Source organism: Falco biarmicus, chromosome 17, assembly GCF_023638135.1.
Source record: "Falco biarmicus isolate bFalBia1 chromosome 17, bFalBia1.pri, whole genome shotgun sequence".
Classification (NCBI taxonomy): Eukaryota; Metazoa; Chordata; class Aves; order Falconiformes; family Falconidae; genus Falco; species Falco biarmicus.
The window spans coordinates 5,913,136-5,936,609 of NC_079304.1; the positions used below are offsets into that span (position 1 = coordinate 5,913,136).

General features: G+C 47.5%; 1 protein-coding gene across 1 annotated transcript; it reads right to left on the bottom strand.

Moving 5' to 3' along the window:
• Positions 1 to 1,522: 1,522 nt before the first annotated feature.
• Positions 1,523 to 18,156, bottom strand: WNT9B (Wnt family member 9B). The gene is made up of 4 exons (XM_056362753.1): positions 18,062 to 18,156; positions 8,923 to 9,179; positions 3,273 to 3,538; positions 1,523 to 2,379 (listed from the first exon to the last, which is right to left on the bottom strand). The coding sequence occupies exons 1-4, from the start codon at positions 18,154 to 18,156 to the stop codon at positions 1,903 to 1,905; spliced, it is 1,095 nt and encodes a 364-aa protein (XP_056218728.1). The 3' UTR covers positions 1,523 to 1,902.
• Positions 18,157 to 23,474: the final 5,318 nt, after the last annotated feature.

Genomic DNA, 23,474 nt, shown 5'->3' on the forward strand with positions numbered 1-23,474 from the left:
CTGTCATAAGCAGTCTAATTCAGTTAAGTCAGCTTGAGCCAGAACAAAGATAAAAAGGAATAAGCCTATTAGAAGACCTATAACTAGCCAGAGGGAAGGTCTTAGTGGCCTCTAAAGAGCCAGTTAATGGCTAGATCTGCTCTGAGGTGGTTCTCTTCCATCCTGTTATGAAGCAGATATCAAAAATAGTTGTAAAAAACAAAAAGGCAACAAGGTCAAGGTGAAAAGAGTGTGAGTACACACTCATCACTGCAAAGTAACTGTTCAAAGCACGTGGAAATGAACAGATGATCTGCCTGATTTTGGCAGATCCACACTCAAAAGCTGGAGCTCACAGGTGAGATCTCACCGCTCGATCACAGTGAAAGCGTGCCCAGTTCAGCCTATGGGTAGTGCATCCCAAACCAGCACCTTCATCCATTACACTGCCAATGAATTCTGATTTGAGTGTAAGGACTGAAGTGCTCTTTTCAGCACCAGCCCACCTCCACACAGGCATCCCTCTTGCTGGTTTATAGCTATTACCGGGACAGTCAATACAGCTGCTTGGTTATCTCAGGGACTCTGCGGAGATCTCGCAGTAGAAACACCCAAACTGCTGCTGCAGGATGAAACAGAAGCCCCAGAGCAGGTAAATACACAGCTGAGCACTGTAATGGAGCTCAACACCCAGACAGGTTGTGTGCTACACGCAACTATTTGTACCTGGTGGCCAGGTCAGGGAATGCCTCACTGCCATGCCCAAAACTGCTGTCTGAAACACAGCCAAAGAAACAAAACAGGCTGTTTTTGTTGTGTTCAACTTAGAGTTAACTAGAAAAACACGACTCAGAGTCAGGGGGTCACAACTGTGGACTGTGCCCTTTCCCCCAGGTCACCTTCTCCCATGCCAGATGCCTGCATTGTCTAGACGTATCTAACATCGCAGTGCAGAGGTTTTTACTCATGACTTGCACATTTCTAAGATGCCCTAATTCCCGTGGTTCCCAATTCCCTTTCAGAAATTTCACCTGCCATTAGCACAGGGCAGAACTATGGGATGTGTTGTGCCTCAAGCACCAGGGCAGAGTGGTACACGTACGACAAAAAGCTGATTGATAGTTTGATTGGGGGGGGAGGGGGGATGCATAATTGGCACCATCACCCTGGGTTCACCACCATAACATAACCCCCTGCGAGGCAGCATGCTGCAGCGGGGTGACTTTACAGACCTCAGCTGAGTTCCTGTGATACGTGCACTGTAACAGAGGCGATTCCAGGTCTCCTGTGCGCAGCAAGGTTAAAACATGGTTAAAATGCGCTCCGAACAATTCTCGCATCAAGAGGAGACTACGCGGCAGTGTGTCTTTGAGCTCAAAGCAGAAAGGATTCAACCAGCTCCCACAGAACAGCACTGACAATCCCCTGCTGCCAGAGTCCTTTTGCCTTGGTGCAGGACCACAGCCGTCCTGCCACCTCAGGATCCAGGCTCTTGTTAGTTGCCTCCCCAGTCCCTTAATTCTCTTCTCTCCAGGAGCCAGGGCACAATCCCTCAGTATTCTGGTGTCACCACCCCAATGCACTTACCTAAGTGCAAGTAAGGCATGGAGGAGGGGGTTATTACTGCAGACGAGTACAAGTTTTAGCCCGAGAGAGATATTTTTGACTGCTCCAGTGTTTCTGCTGTCCCCATGTTACCCCCCCTCTCTGTCCCTCCTTCCTTATCTGATACCTGACAAACTCTCTGGTTTTCACCCCTCATACAGGGGCTCTCCCCAGATCGGAGGCTCTCAAGATTGAGATGATCGGAGCACTGGACATTTTTGGTGCTTGCCTTTGCCCTCAGCCCACAGTAGAGAATCATGTCTCTCTCTCTCCCTACTGCTTCCTTGTGCTCTAGGACTTGAACCTCTGGAAGTGTCCTTACTGCTTGCAGCTGTAGACCACCTCCTCCTGCATGCACTGCTGGCACTCCACATAGCAACACCACTGCACCTGACAGTGGCACGAGAAGGTAACCAGCCGGCTCTGGGTGTTGTAGCCTCTTCCACAGCACATGCTGTCACAGTTGCCTTCTCGAGAGCAGGTCCTCCCGGCGGTTCCCAGGGAGTATTTGCTTGGACGACAGAAACTGGGGGAGTCTTCCACATACACCAAGTCAGTAGAGCGTGGTGAAGCGGGGTGCTTGGAGGAGTGGCTGTGTCTCTGTGGGCCAGCCAGCTCCGAGTGTCCCACAGCATCATTGGTGGTGCTGAAGACCTTGACAGCATCATCGTAGCGCAGCTTCAGCAGTCGTCCAATCTCATGGAAAGGTGAAAGTTGCTTCCAGCATGTCCGGACAGCACATGAGCCGGAGACACCATGGCACTTGCACGTGGTTTTGAGACCATTTTTCACAGCCTGATGAGAAAGAGAAGTGGTAGTCATTATCTGCCAGGATCGTGAGCCTACTTCTGGGTAGAGGCCACACCTCAGACTGCAGACAGCCTGGAAACACTTCAGTTTTATTAGTATTATTCCTATTTCATGGAAGAGAAACTAAAAACCAAAACAAAAGAGAGTACTGACTACAGAGCTGACTGGTGAGCCAGAGAGCAGAAAGCCTGAATGAGGACAAATGGCTGAATACTGATTAAATTCTCACTAAGCCTATTTGGAATAGCTGGAGTAGTCAACCATAAAACTGAGTATTTCCAGCATGGTGGATTCCCTTCAGTATATTCAAATGAAGACAGTGCTCTAATCGAACAAGTAATTTGACTCAGTAAACTGAAAACAATGATTAGTCAGTAGCCTGTAGCAGACAGTCTAAGATGTTTGATCTAATGGTCTCCCTGACCCAAACTTGTCACGTGATTAGTTCCGTAGGAAATCACCAGCAGGTTCATCATTGATCTCAAGAGTGTCAACCCTTTATCTATTTGACATGTCCCACCAGCTCTGAAGCTCTAGCTGTTCTCAAAATTCCCTGTGATGGTGGCATAACCCATGGAGTAACTCAGCTGCTGAGTTTTACGGCTGCTGCTGCGTGCATACTGCTGTCACTCAGCCCCTGGTACCGCTAGAGGATGCAGGATGCTACTCTGCCACTCAACATGCATCTCCTTACACCGGAGTTCAGGAGACTTTCCAGGGAGCTCTCAGTACCGTAAGATCCACAACACACGGGTAGACGGGTCTGGTTTGTGAGTAGGGACAGCGAATACCCCTCTCGCAACAGCCTCAGCTGAGGACGGGTTCGAAGACGCACTGAGTCCTAACCTCATTCTAGGCCTGCTAGTGCAGCTCCTCACCTTGATCCCAACATTGGTGTTGTGGATGTCCACCTTGGCCCGCAAGTCTTTGCCAATCCTCTTCTGACCCAAGAACTTCTTCAGGAACTTGGTGCTGTATTTGAGGTTGTCTCCACAAACGCCCCATTGCCAGGCCTTGCGGTTCTCCAGGTCTGGGGAGTCATCGCAGGTGCAGCGCTCCATGCGCCCAGCACTACACGCTCTGGCTAAGGAATGGGTGAGAGCTGCAGAGGACACGGCATAGAGGAAGGCAGTTTCCTTAAAACCTGCACAGGGGAGGGATTAGGAGAGGGTAGGAGCAGGAAAGGCAAAATAAGGCGTTTATCTGCCTCACTGGCTCTCCTGACTAGAACTATGCATGAACTAAGCCCAAGCACAATACTTAGAGATACAAAGAGACAACACACTGCCATTACCCGCACACCATTCCCAGCAGAGAAACTCAGTATCATGTTTGAATTAACTGGTGTAGTGACACCCCAGTCTCTCCTGGTGGCTGTGAGTGACTCAATACGGGGACAGGAGACCACTCCTGAACCTAGGGATGGGTGGCAACAGCCAAACGGTCCTGGGAAAATATTCAACTGCAAAAAACAACAGTCATGAAACTGTTTTCCTCATCCTCACCACAGAGCTGACGGGTACGAATCATCACTGAAATCATGTTGTGGCTTAAAATCAGGAAATATTTAGTAGAAACTGAAAAAAACATTTCAAAAATCTGACCTGTTGTTTAAAAATGTGTTTCATTGGGACTGCATTGGCACAGTAGTAGTATTTCATATGGAAAGATCACATGTGGTTTGACTAGGAGAGGTTCCCTGCTGAAGGACATCTTGGGCAAGGAGGACAACTCTCCCACCTGTGAGTGGGTTTTCTGACTTACCTGTGATAAATCACCTGCTCCCAGTGACCATGGCAATGCTTTCTGAAGCTATCCTCCTTCCTAAAGGAGGCTTCCCAGCTTGACCACGTTTGCCCTGAGGTGTGTGACCATGACACACCATGACATTTTAACCAGGAAAGAAAGTACAGTGCCTGAATAGGAGTTCAACCTGAAGACATCAACATACCCATTCCTATCTGATCTCATATGACACCCGTGAGCTCCACAGAAGTTCCAGAAAACCCCGATTGACACAAACCTAACCTAAACCCCAAAATATTCCTATTTAGTCCAGGGGAAAATCTTAGTATTTCCTCCAGAGTTCATTTGCAGAAAACAAAATTATTCATCGGAAACTGCTTAACAAGCCCACAATTTAGCAAAGAGTGCAAAGAAGAGAAAGACAGGTGACTGATCAATAGCTCAGAGTGAAGGAATGGATAAAATTGGCTGAAATAGAAAAATCTTGATTTATAAAAAATAAAGCAATTGGACATTGCATGGAAGAAAGCACAGTGAAGCAAACAAATATTCCACATTGGAAAATTCCAAATTTCCTTCCACATCAGAAGGAAACAGATCTGTTTCTCAGAAAAAATGGAAGAGAGAACCACAGAGACCTGATCTAGTCTTGCAGTTAGCTCTGCTTTGAGCAGAATTTGGAAGCACCTCTAGAATTCACCCAGTCCAACTCCCAATTTTCCCATCATTCTATTCCCTCAAAGAATTCCCATCCAGCTGTAATAATAGCTCAGACCACTGACTGCTGAGATCTGAGTGAGTTCACCGTAAACATGACCAGAGAACAGGAAGAAGAGTTCTTCTGATAGCTATCAGTAAGAAGAATAAAAAACAAACTAATCGTGAATGTAATGGAGAGGTTGTGTTAGTGACTTCAATACAGACTTCACAGGAGCTCTTTGGAATTCCAAAATTTCAGATGAAAGATCTAGCAACAGTAAGGATGTGGATGAGAGAGTCAGGAAAATGTGGAGGAGGTCAAGGAGATCAATCACCAAACTACTTCCTACCTCACCATTTCAGTTGCTCTGTCACTGGGACAAGTAACTTGCAACTAAGCTCTCCAGTTGATGATGCTCTATAAAATCTCTAAGGGTAGTGGAAGAATAATGAAAAAATGTCACAAAATCCATCAAAAGTTTTGGAAAAGCTGGTATAGGACACAGTAAATACAGATTATGGATAGCAACACAACGCTCACACATTTTCCAGCAGTGGCCAACGCAAAAGAAGGAGCTAAGAGAGGATGAAATATTTGAGATCAAAAATCTGAAAAATAATTCCAGAAGTTAATCTCCAAGTGCTCAGCTGATTCCCAGTATCCTATCTGACATACTGATACCAGAAGAGAGGACAGCATTTCAGAAACACTTTCCCATACCATATAAAGCTAGCAGTACCAGTCAGCTCCACATACCCTGCTAAATCTGACTTTGTGGAGTACCACACTGCTTCTGGTATTTCTGACCAGTGATGGTTTTGTTTCTTCTGTGGCACTCCACGTAAGTGCTGGCTAGATGTCAACCCACTGGAAATCAGAGAGCATTGCTTGTGGTGAGGCCACTGCAGACAGCAGTAACTGAAGATAACGAGCATACTTTCAAATCGTCTCCTTCTTCTCCCCCCTCTTCCACCTCCTTTTATGGCAAAGGTTCAATGCCACCAGGCTGCCAAATGCTTGCCTGAAAAGTCTAAGATGGTTCCTTCTGCTTTGTCATAAGGGATTGATCACTATTTAATTAATTCACAAATCACATGAGTAATGGAATAACTGAATGGTCCTTAAGAGCTTGTGGAATAACAATGAGTCGCAGAGCAGCTGCTGAAGCTGGATTTTCGGTAGGACACAGCACAAATGAGCAGCAATCAGCTCCAAAAAACATGATTTGAGAAGATCTAAAGAGAAGTTTCTCCATGGGTCCTGTGTACCTGTCCTCCTGCTGTGTCAATGGAGCTCTTGTCACCATAGCCCATGGAGCCTGGAGCTAATGTCCAGGCTGTCAGGGTCTCTTTTAGGGATGAGTCATTATCCTGACCCCATCGACTGTGTTGCCAGTGACTACGCGAAATTTTAAACACTTGGTGCAAGAGGGAACATCTAAATGCAGATGTCTTTGCTGGGCAGTTTGATTGCAAACATCCAGCACGGAGTTGAATTTCAAGATGCTGAAGCAAGCCAGCTCCCTCTGGTAGGACCTTGCACATGTCCAAGTCTTGCCCTGAGCTCGCTGGAATTATTTCTTAGCTCAGCAGCCTATAAATACAGAAAGACGTTTGCTGCAATGGCAAGACACTATTCTGTGGCATGGTGTGCTCTAGACCACAAGGAAAACTATAATAGGAGGAGTTTAGCCATGTGGTGATTCTGCCAAAGGAAAGATGCCCAAGGTCAAAGATTTTTCAATGTTACAATAAAGACAGCGTGAGCGTTTCAGAGCAAGTGGAAGAGGCATCTTTTGGGGAGAAAAAAAACCAAGACAAATTTAAAAAGCAAGCAAACAAACAAATAAGCAAGCAATCAGAGCCGACCAGAAAGCTAGAGAATTGTAGAAAGATTTAGGATGGAAGGACTCCTCAAGGTCTTTAATACAACCTCCTGCTCAAAGCAGGGCTAACTACAATGCCAGAAACAGTTTTTCAGGGCTTGTCCAACTGAGTTCTCCAAATCTCCAATGATGGAAATTCTGTCTCTGAGCCACTGCTCCTGCGCTGTGCCATCCCTTGCTTGCTCATGACATCAGTGAAGCCACTGCTGGAAGGTCAAAGTATCTAACCAACGCGAAGCAAAAAAATGGATTAATGGATGGAACGCTTGTAGGGAGCTCATTTCTTAAGGAGGTTTCTCCCTGAATCACCTTGTTTCAAATAGAGCAAAAAAGATGGTGGCACCTCTAGAAGCAGGAAAAGTGTTGGTGATCCAAATCAGTCATAGCAGGTTTTCAGTTGTGATTGCAAATTAAGATTGGCTTTTCACCTATTACAAAAATGAACCATCTCACTGGGACACGATCTTTTTTCCCCTTTTGCACTCGTAAGACCATTAAAAAATGTTAAAAAGTCTCTGTTTTTCTTGACAGTTTCTCTAAGACCATGGCAATATCAATCACTTAATCATACCTAAAACTCTTCATAACTACTTGGGCGAAAGGAGCACAGTCCATTGCCCGACCAGCAATTTCCAAGGCAGCGACAGGAAAAAACAGGAGTAGGAATATGTGAGAAACAGATCAAAAGTGGCAGCTGAAAGTCTTCATGTTCTTTGTGAAAGAAATAACCTATTTGCAAGCTAAAGGAAAATGAGAACTAATAATTGCTTCCAGCCAACTGTCTTCTTATAGAGGAGATGTATACGGCATACTTTTCTGTATTAAATCATCATTTGATCCTTAAGATTGTGTAATAAAAGTTTTCAAACACTTATCCTCATCTGCCAAAACAGGTTTTAAATTACAGGTGATATTTTATTTTGTCAGTCAGGAGTCCATGGAAATGTTAAGGCATGCCACCACGAGATAATTAAATGTTTTCCAGCTATTTGAAGATGAGGATTATTCAATTGTCATTTTCAAGTTCTTTGAGGTTGATGAAGGTAGGGATGTCAGAAAGACACTCAAAATGATCACAAACAGCTTCTTTCACAGTGTGCTTAAAAATTCACAACGGAGCCTGCAGTGAAGTAAATCTGGTCTTGTATGTGCTGTTTTACTAAAATATTAACTTAATATTTACTTCAACAAAATCCGATCATTTGAAATGGAAATGATAAAAAGTTTCAATCCCAATGCTAATTAAAATCAAGATCTTATTTTTTAATTAAAAATTACATTTAAATTTCATCAAAGTTAATATTGGCTTATTCAGGCCCCCTTTTTTTAAAACATGAAGTTACTAAACATTATCAAAGGACTGAAAGTCAATAATACCGAAGACTGAAGCTTAGTAAATGTTGCTAAACATTACGGAGGGGCTGAAACTCGGGAACAGGCAGGCAGGCATCGTTTGGGTGAGGACGGGTTTAGCAACACGTACATGCAAGCTCTGGGAACTTCTATTAAGAAACAGTTTCAGGGTTTGTCTTCATTCTATTTTTCTCAAGGTCTTCTGTTTTGAAGGATTTATTATGTTCCCTCCTACTTCAAATACAGAACTTACAGGGCATTTTCTTTCTCTGAAGCATGTTGTGAACCAGAAGCCAGTGGCTCTTCTGTCTGCTCTGTGCAAACTTCTGCAGAGACTCCAAATATACGTGAAAGAGTCTTAGGAGATATTTGTCAACATGCACTGCAATGCCTTAATACCCATAAATAGCTTTTTGCAACAGTAAATTAGGGTTAAATTCTTTATCAGAGATCTACATACAAAATATCAGAAGAGCTAAAAAGGGTCTTTTCCTAAAGTGTCCCTTAGCAAAGCACTGACTCTCATTTTTCACAGTATTGTCCCTGATTGCCAGCCAAGGAAGGTGGTCAGTCTAGGAATCTCCGGCCTAGGACAAAAATCCACAAGCCAAGGGTGTGAACTTCCTTCTGCTTTTCAAACCGTGACAAACCACGCAGGAAAAATGAGGATAAGACATATTTTGTGGCAGAAGAGCCCAAATTGCACAGCTCCCATTTCTGGGCAAAACAGATGATTTTTGCACCCCCTGGTTACTGCTCCCGCTTTGCTTAATTTGAGATGCATGTTGCAGGGGCTGCAGAACCAGGTGAGATTGCGCACTGCAAACAAAAAACTACCTTGTACCTCGCTTCAGCAGGCTGGTCCGTCCCTCCAGGCTGCAGTTCCAGCGCTCGCTGCGGAACTGGTACTGGCACTCCATGACCCCCAGCCGGATGGCATCCCGCAAGGTCTCCGCCAAGCCAGGCTCCCTCCGGCACAGCCTCTTCTGCTTGCGGGACAGCTTCAGCAAGTCACACTGCTTCACGTGGACCTTCCCCTGGGCAGAGTTTGTGGAGGGTCCCAGGGCTGGGAAGTGGGTCAGAGCTTCTTTCCCAGTCAAGCTGAAAGGAAGCAGAAAAAGCAGTGAGGTACGGAAGCAGGCAGTCACGGAAAAGGTGATCAGAGGGCAGGATATGCAGAAAGCTGCTGGTCAGGGTGCTTTACCAGCTCAGAAGATTAATCAATACAGATTGATTTGATCTACTATGCAATCTCCACCACACACAAGGCAAAGTAGCAGACTAATGCTGTGGGGAGAAAGGAGAAACGCACATGTGTTGTCTCCAGCAGCCTCAGGTGGGAAGTTCTCTTGACTCCACCAAGAGGACACAGTTACAGCCCTGCAGCTTTGTCTCCTTCACAGTGCATCCACCATCACCTACAGAGATTTGGTTTACTCGATGGTGCTGCAGGTCACTGTATGTCACAGCTTTGTGCCAACTCCATGAAGTATTAACCACGTCCTTCCAGGGTTTTGTGTACACGGGTACCATGCCACTAGACACAGGAAAGACACAGGGAGGCATTATCAATGGCCACCTTCCTAAAGTAAGCGTGACTTTTGCTGGAAAACATTTTCTTGCTGAAAAAATAAAGGAAAGGTCAACTAAAAACCTATGGCCTAATGCAACAGCAATGCACTTACATGTGTTTATACGTAATTCAGCTGAAAAATATCTCAAGTTTTCAAGGCAAATGGTTTCATTTTTCATGGCAAGACAATATTCTTGCAAAATTTGTCTTCCTTAATAGCTTTAGGATGCTTGAAAACACAGAGAAATTACTTTACTTTGATGCAAGGTTTGAGGGCTGGGAACAGTCATGCATTTGCACAACACTAATCAGGAGTGCCTCTCGTTATTACTAAACAGGTGAGAATCACAGAGTGCCTCAGCCTCCCCACCCCCAAAAATACCCAAGCCAGACAGATAAATGGAAACATCCTAGAACATTTACTTTTGGACACCTCTCAGCCCCAACATTAACATTTGCAGAGTATGCCTTCCCTCCCCCAAACCCTGCTGTTTTCTTTGCAAGTCCACAGGTAGTGCAACGTGGGCAAAGAGATGAGCCAGCTGGTTCTTGTTCCTCTCCCCCAGTGAGACAAGTGGGGCTATGCTGCTCCACAAAGCCACTGTGGGGGTCGGACAAGCAAAGCTGGATAGGGAGGGATGCAATCAGGAGCAATCTCTGAAGCATGTCTACCAAGACTCTCTGGTACTGCCCCCCCCCAGCAGCGCAGCCACCTGTGCCCTGCACAGATCAGTGCCCAAGCAGACCAAGCCAGATGGAGATGGGCACGAGTTAGCAAGCCAGTACAATGTCAAAGAAGCAATTCCCCACAGCAGTGTAGGAAGGGAGATCCTGCACCTCTGCACCATTATCAGGTTCCTTGTGAAAGGAAAATTTACACAGCTAAATTACCCGGCCAGGTCTGACCGGGCACGTCTCCAGGTGCGTGTTTCGGCACAGCAAACGCCAGCCTGTGCTGGTGGAGGGAGGAGAGGGCAGCCTGTGCCGGTGAACAGGACAAGTGGCCACATTGTCTACCACACTCCAATTCACAAGTAAAGAATTTTAACCAATAGAGGTGACCAAAATGAAAATTTACCCAGCTCGACAAAAGACAGGCATTTCTAACACTCAGCTGTTCAAGTGAGGGCGATACTCTTATCAGGGATATTACTTCCGTTACAGAGGATGCAAGTCAAGCACAGCGGCTTCAGTTTTAGTCCTCCAAATACTTTATCGACATCTATTTCTCAGCTAGACGTCTGGATCTCTCTGTAGTCAATCCAGTCTGTCCAGGCACAGCAGTTATACCACAGCTCCGCTGACCTAACCCTGCAGTACTTCGGCATGCATTCTCACAGCAGCCTACAATTTCCAGGTGCACTCGCACATCGGTAATTAGGAACAAGTATGATTAACTAACACACAGAAATCATCCAGAGACCTGCAAACTGCAAACTAACCAAGAACCAAGGAATCATTGTGAATCACACAGCAAGTACTAAACTTCAGAAACCAAGAGGCTGAGGAAAATGTTTCAATCCCATTGTCACTGCTGAACTGGGGGACAGAAACATGAGATGTTCCAGTGGGAGCCAAGAAATAAACAGGCAATACTGGAAACACAGACAAGTATTTGGGGTCAGGTTTGGCACAAGAAACTGGAACTAGCATGGCTTGACGAGCTTCAGAGAGAAATTCAGACTGCACAGCTCAAAGCCCTATCTGGCACCGAACACTGCACAGAGGGGCCAGCAACAGCAGGTGCATGGGGGACACGGCAGTCCTGAGCTGGAGGAACTGTGGTGAGGGACACAAGAGTGGCAAGTGAGCAAGACCAAAGCATGATGAGCAAGCTTGAGTGCTTTGCCTCGCTGTGGTGCTTAAAAACCGATACACGTGTTCATTGGAGTTACATTTCTCTGAGTGCATAAGCATGTGCTGTGCACAAGCTCCGATGCTCAAGAATGTCAAGGTATGCCAACTCTAGCATGGGCAGGGAGAGGTGTAGATGTCAACAAAAGTCTGACTTCTGAGGAAGGTTCAAACTGTACCTAACTCACTGGGACAATGCTGCGTTCAGGAAGAGATGTTGCTGTTTACATCAGCTGGGGGAATGACAACATGCACCCAGAAAGTCAGAGACCTGGTCTGACCCAGGACAGCTGTTCCTATGATCATGGACAGGGACTACCTCAAGGATGGCCATCAGTGGCCAGTGAGATCTGGGAGAAGGTGCTGTTGCCATTCTCCTGACCTTAAGGATGTTGGATGTTAATATATGTGGAAAACTCAAATAGAATAATGATAGGCACCATAAAAACAACCTTTGAAGAATTTGATTCCATTTTCAGAGCAATCTCAATAGTGCACAGCAAATACAGCCTGGGACCACACACAGAGCAAAGATACCAAGTCTAATTCATCTTTTCCACTATGCAAAGCAAAAGCTTCATGGGAAAAACACTTTCTAAAATTGGATCCAGCAATACCTTAAATTCTGACAGAGGTAATGCAGCACCCTACACAAACAGCTGGTTGCACAGGCAAGTTTAGTTAATGCTTCTTTGCTTTTAATTTTAGTTGTGAATTTCTAAAGTTGCATCACACAAAGTAAATTGGTTTTCCTCTAGAAAGGGAGGATGGAAATAACCAGATGGAAATAATGCATTGAGGAGTAAACAAGCAGTAAATTGGTTAATCTAAGACATGTGACTAAAGCCACCTGGAATACACCTTTCTGTGAAAGTCTCCCTCATGTGAACTATCACACTCGTTCCCTAAGACAAGTAGATGTTGGCATGAAAAAATACACTGCTGTGCCTCGAGGCTTTTACAGAGTTCGGGATTCATTCCCTAAGATCAGTGCACAGACAGAACTCTCAAAACTAGTCTCACGTAACTTTCAATTTAGGTAAGTAGACAAAGAAATTAAAGGAGTCGACCAAGGTCATGCAGTTGACCAGTGGCAGAGCTGAGAGAAAAGCCACTCTCAAGAGTCGCAACAGACACAACCAGGATCACCCATATGAGCAGAGGCTTGTAGGCTCTAACTATAACTGTGTTTTATTAGGGTAAAACTAACACAGGAAAAGATCAAGATCACAGTACGAGAACATTCTCACAAGATTAAATATAAAATATGCAGATATTTGCAGTTAGGCAAACTGGGTATCGTTTTTAGATGATTTAGAGTTTATTATCTACAGATCGTAAGGCAAAAAAAAATAAACTCTTTGAATTAATGCACACCTGCTAGCAATCTTAAAGAACAATAAGGATCTCAAACTTTTATTTCTCTCTGCTTTTCTGTCTAAGCACTTTGCTAAATTAATCTATTTCCTTTAATCTCCTTCCAGCCACATTCCGGCTGCTTAAGAGACTTTTAATGAGAGCCTGTTCCTGTGCAATGCCCAATGTCCTCTGGATCTGAAAAGTCTTAAAAAACCCTAAAAATATGCCTTTTCTACCTCTCCCAAGCAAGGAGAAAAATCAAAGGGAGCCACAACAGTACTCCATATCTGATTTCACGGGCCTTTCATGTTCCACAGAAATACCTACACCCCACAGATAGCTGCAACGAGCGTTCGGAAAAGGCTGAGAGAATATGGGACGACGAGAGATCAGATCCAGGCCACTGCAGTGCACAACAGGTCCTCAGCTCTCCTCTCTCCCCAGCAGCTCAGTGGAATAGAGTTTTAATCCTTTCAGAAGCAACACTATTGAATCCTCAGCATCTGCCCCCGGACAAATGGATGGCCAGCAGCAGGGTTGCGCTGTCTTGGCCAGATGAGGTGGTCTCCCATGCTTCGTACCACCCGCTGTCTGCAGAGAAGGTGGCTGAAATCCTCACAGCAGCATCTCAGGGTGAAGTATTGATCTCAAATGTTTTTTACTTTTCTCTATCAGAGCTGTCATTTCAGACCCTCTAGCAGGTGGCTTTATACCTGTTATCCTCCTGGTTTGCTGTCAAGCTTTCTCACAGCTCCTCACAAGGGAAAAAAAAGCTTGAATTAAAAACTCAGGTGAGGTTTACATGAGGTTGAGTTGAAATCCTTTGTATTGGGCTTTTCTGCTTGCTGCAAACAGTTTTTGCGACCAGCAACAGATGATGCGTCCAGATACAGACTCAGCTTTTAAAAATAATTCTCCTGAAACTCCACACAGAACAGCATACAAAATTCTTACATCAGAAGAGCTGGCTGGTTTGGGCTGAGAGGTGTGTAACCTGGTGTGAGGATTTAGCTGGGAATGGTTGCAGTTAGTGCCTATGCGCCAGCTGACCTGGGTCACTAACTGCAGCTGGGTTCCTCACCCTTATCTGCTCTGGGCTCCACAGCCTGGGCATACTTGGTTTAAGTCCTTCCACCTCAGCTCAGTCACATGAAATATCACCGTGTAGCTCCTGATCTCAGGGGCAGTGCGCTCCCTGCTGCTGCCCCCCAGCCCAGGCCAGCAGTCCGGTCAATCATTACATGGGAGATCAGATCTTCGGTCTAACCCTGGACTGGCCGCATTCCCTGGAGTGTTCCCTACAGGAAGCACTCAACGCCCAGCGGGATGATTTTTCAGAAAATATGATACCCTGAGACAGTTACTAAAAAGAATCTGGGAACTGAAGATAAAAGGCATCCATGAAAAGCCCTTACCTATTCAATGCATCTGTAGTCCCACATCACCTCTGCTGTGGCAATCACTGCACGCTCCACCTTCTCAAGTCTCAGCTGAAAGTTGCCTTCCCTCTCCATTTCTGCTCTCTTTCTGCTAGTATACTCTTTTAAAATATCCCAGTATTCTGTGACTGACAATGCAAAAAAAGATTCTGTAACAAATCCTTCTGATATACTGTACTTTAAGGAATGATTACGCAACCTGTAAGTAATATAAGCATTTAATTTATCTGCTCAACAGGAAGAAAAACATCTTCAGAAATCTTTCCAGGAGCACTCAGAACTGGACAGCAGAGCCCTGACTTGCAGTAGATTTGGTCGTTTAGATTTATCAGGGAAATGCTGCAATAACAGTTACCAAAGAAAATGTAAGAACAGAGGTAACTGGCGAAAATCAAAGCTTACTCATCATCTCTAGAAGGATACAGGGGAGGCAAGGACAGCATTTTTGAACACACTTATATTTACATGAAGATGTCATTTGACATATTATGCTATTTTCAAAACTATGCAAGCCCAAGCTTCAATACACCTGCAAGTCGCATGTTGCTTTTACTCTCTAAGGGCCCCCCAAAAAATTACTCCATCCTGAAAAGAGCAACATTTGTGCCACTGACTTCAACAGGAGCAGAACTAGCAGTAAATACAGAGGACACAGGTAGGCTGAAGTAAGAGGAGCTGTGAATCAAGACAGCACATCATGTGAAATTCCAGGAAGCCTGGCGCCTCCGTACCTACCACAGGTATTTCAGGATGAGTTATAAAGCAACGCTCCAGCAGATCCAGCTGCCCACAGAGCACAGGCCAAACTGGCCCATGAAGGAGACATGCTGCAGCCTGCTCCATGGAGGTCTCCCCAGAAGAAGGCTTTCATCCAGATTGGTGCTTCTGCCTACCCAACCACATCCTACCAGAGGTGGGTCTCCTCTGCATTCTGCCCTGGTCTCATTCTAGGGAAAGACCCTCTTAGACTCTGTGCGAAGCTCGTTGCCCTCCAGCACACCCTAAACTACCTTTCACTTTGTGAAACAGCCCCCAAGAAGGCAACAGGAGGCTGGGAGCTCTGGGTGAGGTCTAGAGTGACTCCCACCCACCCCCTGAAAGAAAAAGCATGGCTAAGACGAGGGGAGAATAGCTTACAGGAGGCTGCAGCATGGGGGAGGACTGAAGCAAGGGTGAAACAAAACAAGCACGAAGGAAACTGAGGTGTGCACTGTCTGTATACAAGGGAGACAGCCACTCCTGGATTCCTGCATCTAATGAGCCAGGCAAGCCTGACATAACCTCAGCAACAGCGGGACCACATTTCATGCAGATTATTTTCTCCCCTTCTTGTAGAAGTAGGCTTTAATTCACCCCTCTGCAGACCCAGCACTGGCAGTTCCAGGTCTGTTCAAGCACAGCCGGCACACTGACACCACACAGCCAAACCACCCCCAAGACTGGGAATGTGGTCTGCTGAGACCTGCCCACAGCTGCCATTGCTGCTCCATTGTAAGGCTGTGTGCACTCTGGCAAGACTCTGTTTTGTGTATTTACAGATGATCTTCATCCTTCCCGGGCCCTTGGACCATTTTTGCTGGACAAGCCTGTACACCTCTTGCCTTACCTTTGTCCTGATGGAATCAATCCTGAATTTACTTCACTGCTTTCAGCCAGCAATACTTCACCTTTGCCAAATCCCCTGCATGCAAGAAAAAGGGCTCAGGTCCTGTCTCTCCAGACAGCCACCCAAAAGCCTCCTTCACTTTTTGTTACCTCTTTGCAGGTTTTCTCAATTAAGTGTTTGGAAAGCAAAGATATGGCTCATGTGTCTCACAAGTCTCTCATAAATCTCTCCTATTGGCCAAAACACAGAGGTAGACCGCTGAACCAGGATCTAAAGTCCCCTCCGATTCCGTAGTAATTTGGACGTGAGATTGCTTTTCTCCCAGACTGAGCCATATCAGACATTCACATCAGGACTTTTAAAATATTCAGGTTCCTCTCTAGTCTATCAACTCAAATTTGTATTTGAAAGCACACGTGCATCGTGTTATTAATCACCACCAAACACTCCCTGAGTTCTTAGACTTCAGTTTCCTTCTTGTATTCCTTGTGATTTTTAAATGGAGAGGTGAGAATATGCAGGACACACCTGTGTCAAACCCCTCGAGGAAAAGACATTAAAAAGTGAAACTACAGCCTCAGATCCTAAGCTGTGCATCATCAGGAGGCAGCACACCTGGATTTCCTATGCCCAAAAAGCAGCTTATACCACACAGATCACTGTCACAAAATGAAGAATCATTCAGGTTGCTTTAACAACAGAGTCCAGCTTGAGCAATAGTAGCTGCTTCATGTTAGTGACCTGAAAGGGGAGCACAGGTACATTCACTTCCACCGAATATAACGTGTGCACCTGCCCCTGTGCCTGGGAAGCCAAACCCGCACTGTGACGCAGCTCCTTGACAGAGCACGTGTGTATACACACTATCAATGAGCAAGGAAGGGAGAGCCCCCCCCTGCCCCCCACCCTGTCAGCAGGTGCTTAGGCAGGAGTTAGGCTAAATGATACCATTAATAAACTTGAAATCCAGCTGTTTTAAGAAAGCTTTGCAGCAGAAATTAAATACCAGTCATTGTCGCAGCCAACTGACAAGCCAGCAGAAACTTGCACGCGAATGCAGGGAGGTGTCTGGCATATGATGGGAGGATCAGCAGTGAGGGACCAAGACCCTCCAGGAGTGTAAGTCAGCACAGATCTGTCCAGAGGGTCACGGCCACACACAGCAGCGCCTGAACGCATCAGTTTGTGTCGCCTCTGCACTCACTGCAACAAATGCACTAACAGCTCTGGTTACCATAAGAGTCTGAAAAAGCTGTCTGAGAAGCAGCTGACTCAGAAAAAAACCAAAATAAAACAAAACACATCTTCATGGAAAACTGCATTGAGCCAGCCTGTTAAAAAAACCATCTTTGCCTTTAACCCAAGCAAACTAAAACGTGAGGGGAGCACACACACTTGGGGACAAGCACGCCCAAGTGATCCTGCACAGTATCCCAGGCTGGAGCATCAGCTCTGCCTCTCTGCACCCAAGTGCACCCTCCATCCCTGGGCTGGCTTCAAGCCTCATGGAGCCCCACAGCACCCACATGCTGCCCACCCCTCTGCTGAGCCCTGGCTCCCACCCCCAGCCCCCTCCTCCCACTTTCTTCCCTCCAAGGAAGCAGCCTGGAGAGAGGTATCAAAGCCAGCAGCTACCCAGGGCTACCTCACACCCCGGACAGAAGCTGAGCAGTGCAAGGAGCACTCATAAGCAAATTCGAGGAGTATACATACACAAACAAGACGATTTTTTTGGCTATTTCTTCCAGCTAGGAGCATCTTACACCCCGTTTTTACGTCCTGCTCTTGTGCACCTTGATCTTTCCCTCATTCCCTTCCTCCGGGGTGCCCAGGAGCAGAGTGGGGGCTCCTGCCGACACCCAGCACCCTCGCCCCTACCTCCCACCCCTCCCCTGGCGGCTGCGAAGATGCGCGGGGTGCTGCAGGTGCGCGGCCCGGCCGGGCCACCCTCCCGCACCGCCGGGCAGCCCCGCGGAGCCTCCGGCCTCCTCTCAGCACAGAATGCGCGGAGAATCCGCGCTCCCTCCCGGGATCTCCGCGCACCCTGCGCGCTCCCTGCCAGGGTCCCCTCCCCGCGCACCCTGCGCGCTCCCTGCCGGGCTGCGCGGCGCGGAGGCGGCGCCGGGGGCCGAGCCCCGCGGGCAGTGCTGACCCGAAGTAGGCGGCGGCGGGCGGCGACGGCGACAGGAGCAGGAGGAGGAGGAGGAGGAGGAGGAAGATGCGGCAGAGGGCGGCAGCGCGGTGCATGGTGCCTGGCGGTGCCGCTCCGCAGCTCGCTGCGCGGCCGCCCGGCGCCGCGGCTCTTTAAGCGGGAGGCGGGGCGGCCCCCTCCTCCCGTCCCGTCCCGTCCCACAGCCGCCGGCGACGCCGTGGCGGACGGCGCCGGGTACCCCCGGGGCTCCCTGGGGACCCGCTGGCCCCTCCGGCCCCCGGGCACGCCGTGCCGGGTCGTGCCCCACCGAGCGCCCCCGGCCGCGGGCTCCGAGGGCAGCGCCGGGGCCTCTCCGGGCTGGCAGGGCACGGGCAGCCTCCGCGCCGGGCTGCGGGATGCTCGACGGTGCCATGGAGAAGGATAACGGTGGATGCAGCGGGGAGCATCCCACCTCCAAGACCTGCCGCTGCCTGTGGCGGTGCAGCACGGCTCCGGGCAGCCGCTTGCGCAGGGGAGGGGACGGATGCGTTGAGGAAAAGCTGAAGAGGCACCTGCCTCAAAAGTCCCGTTTTGCCTACCCACCCGAGAAGCTTTCCTCCTTTCCTGCTCTTGGCAGGGCTCACCAGGTGCGGCACAGAGACCCACCGATTTTGTTACCAAGACGTAAGAATGTCTTCTGATGCTGTTTTTTCACCAAATTGTATAGGAATGACTAGGAGCAGGGGGCTGCCTTTGATAGCCCTCTCATTTCTTGACTCACTTCTTGTTACCATGACGGCATTTAGAGGATGCAAACCTGGGCATCAAAGAAGCATGGATATGAGTATTTACTGACAGTACATCAGGGAATGCAATTCGGCATCTGGGAATATTCTTCAGATGCAGTCTTCAGCCACAGTGCCAAAATGCCACCAGCCAGATCCCACCAGACCATGGGAAGAGTTCAACAAGAAGGCAGCCACCTGCCTCCAACTCTGAGAGTGGAAATGTGTGGAGAACACCATGCTGTGCTCACCAGCATCACAATCAAATCTTGATGTCCTTGGCAGAGAAGGCTACAGTGCAGCCTCTGCCGTCCTCCTGCTGGGGCTTGCTCTCCAAATTTGGGTGCTCTCGTGCACCAGAGTCCCAAACCCCGGGGTACTAAAGTAGCCAAGGTCCCTCATCCCAGGCTCTGAGAAGCTCTGGCACCATGTCACCCCCAGGTGCTCAGCACTGCCTGTAACCCTTGGTGTGTCAGAGGAGCTGCCTGGATGCTTGCTCCCTGTCCTGCTTCCTCCCTGTCCTGCCTCAGCCCAAAGGAACTCAGGGAAGTCCTGAACTGTGCGAAGACCCGCGGGCAGAGCAGAGTTCATGCAGCACCTCTGCCAGCAGGTCAAGGGGAGTGGGAGGGGTGGTGGCTCCTGGACACAACTGTGGTGCTTCTAGTAGTTTTGGCAGTTCTAGCGAGTCCAATGCTGCTCTGCCCAACACACATCTCAGCTTTTTGTGACATTTGCCAAGGCACAAGGCCTATATTTCTTCTAAAACAGATATCTGAGTCAAGTTCTTGCTGCTCTATTCACTGTCCTACAGCCATTTGAGCAGGTATCTATAGTAATAGTTATACCTACAGTTTACATAGTTTTTACTTCTATGGCATTTCAAGGATATTTTAATTGAATTTCAGCTGCCACCTCACTTTGATTCATAAGAAAGAGGCATATATTGTAAGATTTTGAAGAAAAGATATTTTGAGGGGTTCATGAGAACCAAAAAAGAAGTCTCGCTCAATGTTTCTATAACTGCAGTTTGGCTTCATAGGAATTTCTGATACTCATATATTGATCGTGTGTATTAGCAAAACCTGTACCTCAGAGTCTGGGGTGCCACAGGGCATGCCTGCCCTCAAAGACTTCTCCCAATGTACCTTTAGCCCAGCATGTTGCATGATCCTCTTGCTTCTGCTGAACTCCTCTCACAGCAGTGCAAGCAGACGTACTTGGACAGCACCAAACATCCTATCTCCAGGCCATGGTGTGTACTGAGCGTGCCTGGACTGCCCAAGTTGCGAGTGATCCTTCCCATGGTTGTTAGGAATTACAACTATGGGCAGCTTGGCAACCGCCTGAGTAAGGATCGCATTCGCCCTTTTGACAGACCCCAGGTCTTCCAGCTGAAGAGCCCTAGGCCTCCTTTAGCAATGCTGCCATTCAATACCTTCGATTATCTTTGTCACATTTCCCAGTGCCTGCTCTGATTCTCCTGGATCTTCACTCTCAATGAGGAGAGCAGAACGGTGTGCATTCCAAATGTGTTTCCTGTCTTGGTCTCCAGCAGTAATTCCCAATGTTCAGTTCTCAATGATGACCATCCAGAAGATTAGCGATGATGTTTTTATAGAAGGCTTGCACTGGGTTTGCATGGCCAGGTTTTGGTAGGAGGGGGCTACAGGGGTGGCTTCTGCGAGAAGCTGCCAGAAGCTTTCCCCATGGTCGATGGAGCCAACACCAGCTGGCTCCAAGCTGGACCCGCCACTGGCCAAGGCTGAGCCCATCAGCACATCCCAGTGCCCCTGGGATAACGGATTTAAGAGGAGAAAAGATACCCTGACTGCAGCCCCCATTCCCCATCCCCTGCGCCTCTCGGGGGGAGCAGGGAGAGGAACCTGGAGTGAAGTTGAGCCTGGGAAGAAGGGAGGGGTGGGGGAAAGGTTTTTTAAGGTTTGGTTTTATTTCTCATTGTCCTACTGTGATTTGTATGGTAATAAATTAAACTAATCTCCCCAAGCTGAGTCTGTTTGACCCATGATTACTTACCGTGTGTGTCCTTACCTCAACCCACAAGCCTTTTTGTTATATTGCCTCTCCCCTGTCCAGCTGAGGAGGGCAGTGACAGAGCAGCTTTGGTGGGCACCTGACACTCACCCAAGGTCAAACCACCACAAGGTTGTACTTAATCAAGCACTTGCTGTATGTTGGAAACTCATTGTCTGTAAAAAGAAACTGGTGAATTAGCTCGGATGGAGACATTCACATTGCAGACATCCTCCTGTCGTGCGACAGACCTCCCATGTCCCATTGTGTTGCAGTAACCTGTGAAAACGCTGCTTTTCCCACCAGCTATAAACTAAAGATCCTCAGCTCATCGCAGGTAATATTCTGGAGCACCGTCTGCTTCTGTACTTCTTGATGTAAGCATTACTCTGCAGCATTGCTAACACTCAACTGACCATGGATCTGGAAGGCTTGTGTTCTTCCCTAGCCCATGCCAGCAGGAACAGCAAAAACCAGAGCTGTTGCCTATGAGCAGTTTGATTCCATGGCGCTTTGAGACTCAGGCACAGGTCACCCCCCTCACATCTCAAATATGGGTGCAATAGAGCTAGGAAAGGTTTAGAGATCAGCATCACTGATCAAAGAGAGAGAAGGGCACCTGTAGAAGGAGCTACTGAGTAGGGTGGCATTCTTCGGTTTGGAAAAGTGACAACTGATAGGGATATCATGAAGGTCTTCCAGATGAAGTGGCTGATTGAGGGTGGCCAAACTTAAAATTATTGGGGCATCAAATTAAGCCCCCTAGTGGCATTTGAAAAAAAAAAACCCAACTAAACCAAAACAACAAAAAAACACAACCAAAACCACACAGGATGCCATTCTTCACACAACCAAGATATTGTCAACAGGAGATGTGGGACTGCAGGCTGCGCTGTGTCACAGAAACCAAATGTTTGCATGTAGTTTAAGGAGAAACCATGTAGATTTATGGAAGGAAAACCCCACTGTTACTAAAACCATCAACACTACCTTGGGCTGGGGAAGTCCCTAAGCTGCAAATTCTTGGTGTCTGGGAAATTTTTCAGGAGAAGAGTCTCTACGTGCACATTCTGTTCTTGTACGTTTCCTAAGGAATCTGCTCTTGCAGTGTCACTACTGGGCATGAGCCAAATTTGAAAATCTAAACAGAAAACTGGGGAAATTGGGTAACAGATCAAAAGAAAAATCAAATTACGAAGATGGAAAAAATTAAAGCAAAGGACATGTCGAAGTATCAGAAACATGCAAAACTTGGAAAGAAGGAAGGCAGAACAGAACCTGATGAAACTCCTCTGGAAACGCCCATTGCTCCCTAATGGCATCCAAGTTGCTCGTGGAGGCTTCCTAGTGTAGTCTTGTCTGGAGAGGCATCAGGGTCCAGCAGCTAGATCCACGATCACCTGTGGTTGTGGGTAGTAATTTTTTTATGTTGAGGGTTATGAAACACTGGCAGGCACAGCTTGCCCAGAGAGGCAGTAGGTGTCCCATCCCTGGAAGCATTCAAGGTCAGGTTGGATGGAGCTCTGAGCAATCTGGTCTCATTGAAGATGTCCCTGAGCATTGCAGGGAGGTTGGACTAGATGGCCTTTAAAGGTCCCTTCCAACCCAAACTATTCTATGTTTCCATGATTGCTCAAGGTAGGAGAGAAGAGCAGGGTCAAGGTAATCCTTGCACTCTGGAAGAAACAGGAGAGTAGAGTGGAGGTCACCCATCCCTGGTCATGCCAAAACACTGTAGTCTTGCTAAGGTCCTAGGAAAAGGCCAGCAGCTCAGAGAGGCCTCCAAGGAAGTATCTTGGATGAATGGAAAAGGACTGTTGATCACAATTAATGTTCAAGCAGTCCACGTAGAGTTGCTGGGTTCCAACAGGGAAATCTGAGGATGCCAACAACCGACAAACTGAGCCGGTCTAACAGCTCACTGCCACCTAAAGAGGAATCATCCTATCGCTCCTTTCTTCATCTCCCCTCTGCTCCCAGCAGCAGTCCTGACCACTGTTCTGCACAAGCTCTTTTTTGCCATATTCTGTGTAATTAGTGAGCTGAATTATTCCGTGGAGAGCTCGGGGGGAACCAAGCTGGCTCCAGATGGGATGTATGGGTACACAGCCCTCGGTGGAGAGGCAGAAAAGATGTGGAGAGCAGACTGCTCCTTTTGTCAGTAGGTAGCTGCTGGCTGTGCTCACACCATCTCATGGAACTTCCCCCGAGAACATCCAGACTCAGACCCACCTGTGGTCTGGTAGGCAACCCCTTCAGCCACAGCATGGACTACGTGTTAGACTGAGCCCTGGACTGTCAGCATCTGAGCTTGGGTAAGATGAACCTCACCCAAAGTGTCTTGAATTCAACTCGTCTTCAGTTTGGTCCTTTCGCTGGTTAACCCAGGTGTGTCTGCGGCTCTCAGGATGAAGCATTGGCACAAGCTGATAATTTTGCAGGTATGAGCAAATTGTTATTCCCAAAGGACTCAGCACACATCTCATCAATCAGGTGCATTTTGATAGATGAGTCAGGTTTATGAAAACAAAATCCAGGGAGTGCAGATAAACAGGGACTGTCCTGCCCCTTACCCATCCTCAACCAGTGGGACCACATTCCAAGCGTGGGATCAAGTC

Coding starts and splice junctions, on each gene's coding strand:
- WNT9B (XM_056362753.1), bottom strand. CDS start 18,156: ATGCACCGCGCTGCCGCCCTCTGCCGCATCTTCCTCCTCCTCCTCCTC. Junction 9,180..18,061: donor CCCGCCGCCGCCTACTTCGG/GTCAGCACTGCC, acceptor GCTTCCTTTCAG/CTTGACTGGGAAAGAAGCTC. Junction 2,380..3,272: donor ACACCAATGTTGGGATCAAG/GTGAGGAGCTGC, acceptor CTTTCTCATCAG/GCTGTGAAAAATGGTCTCAA.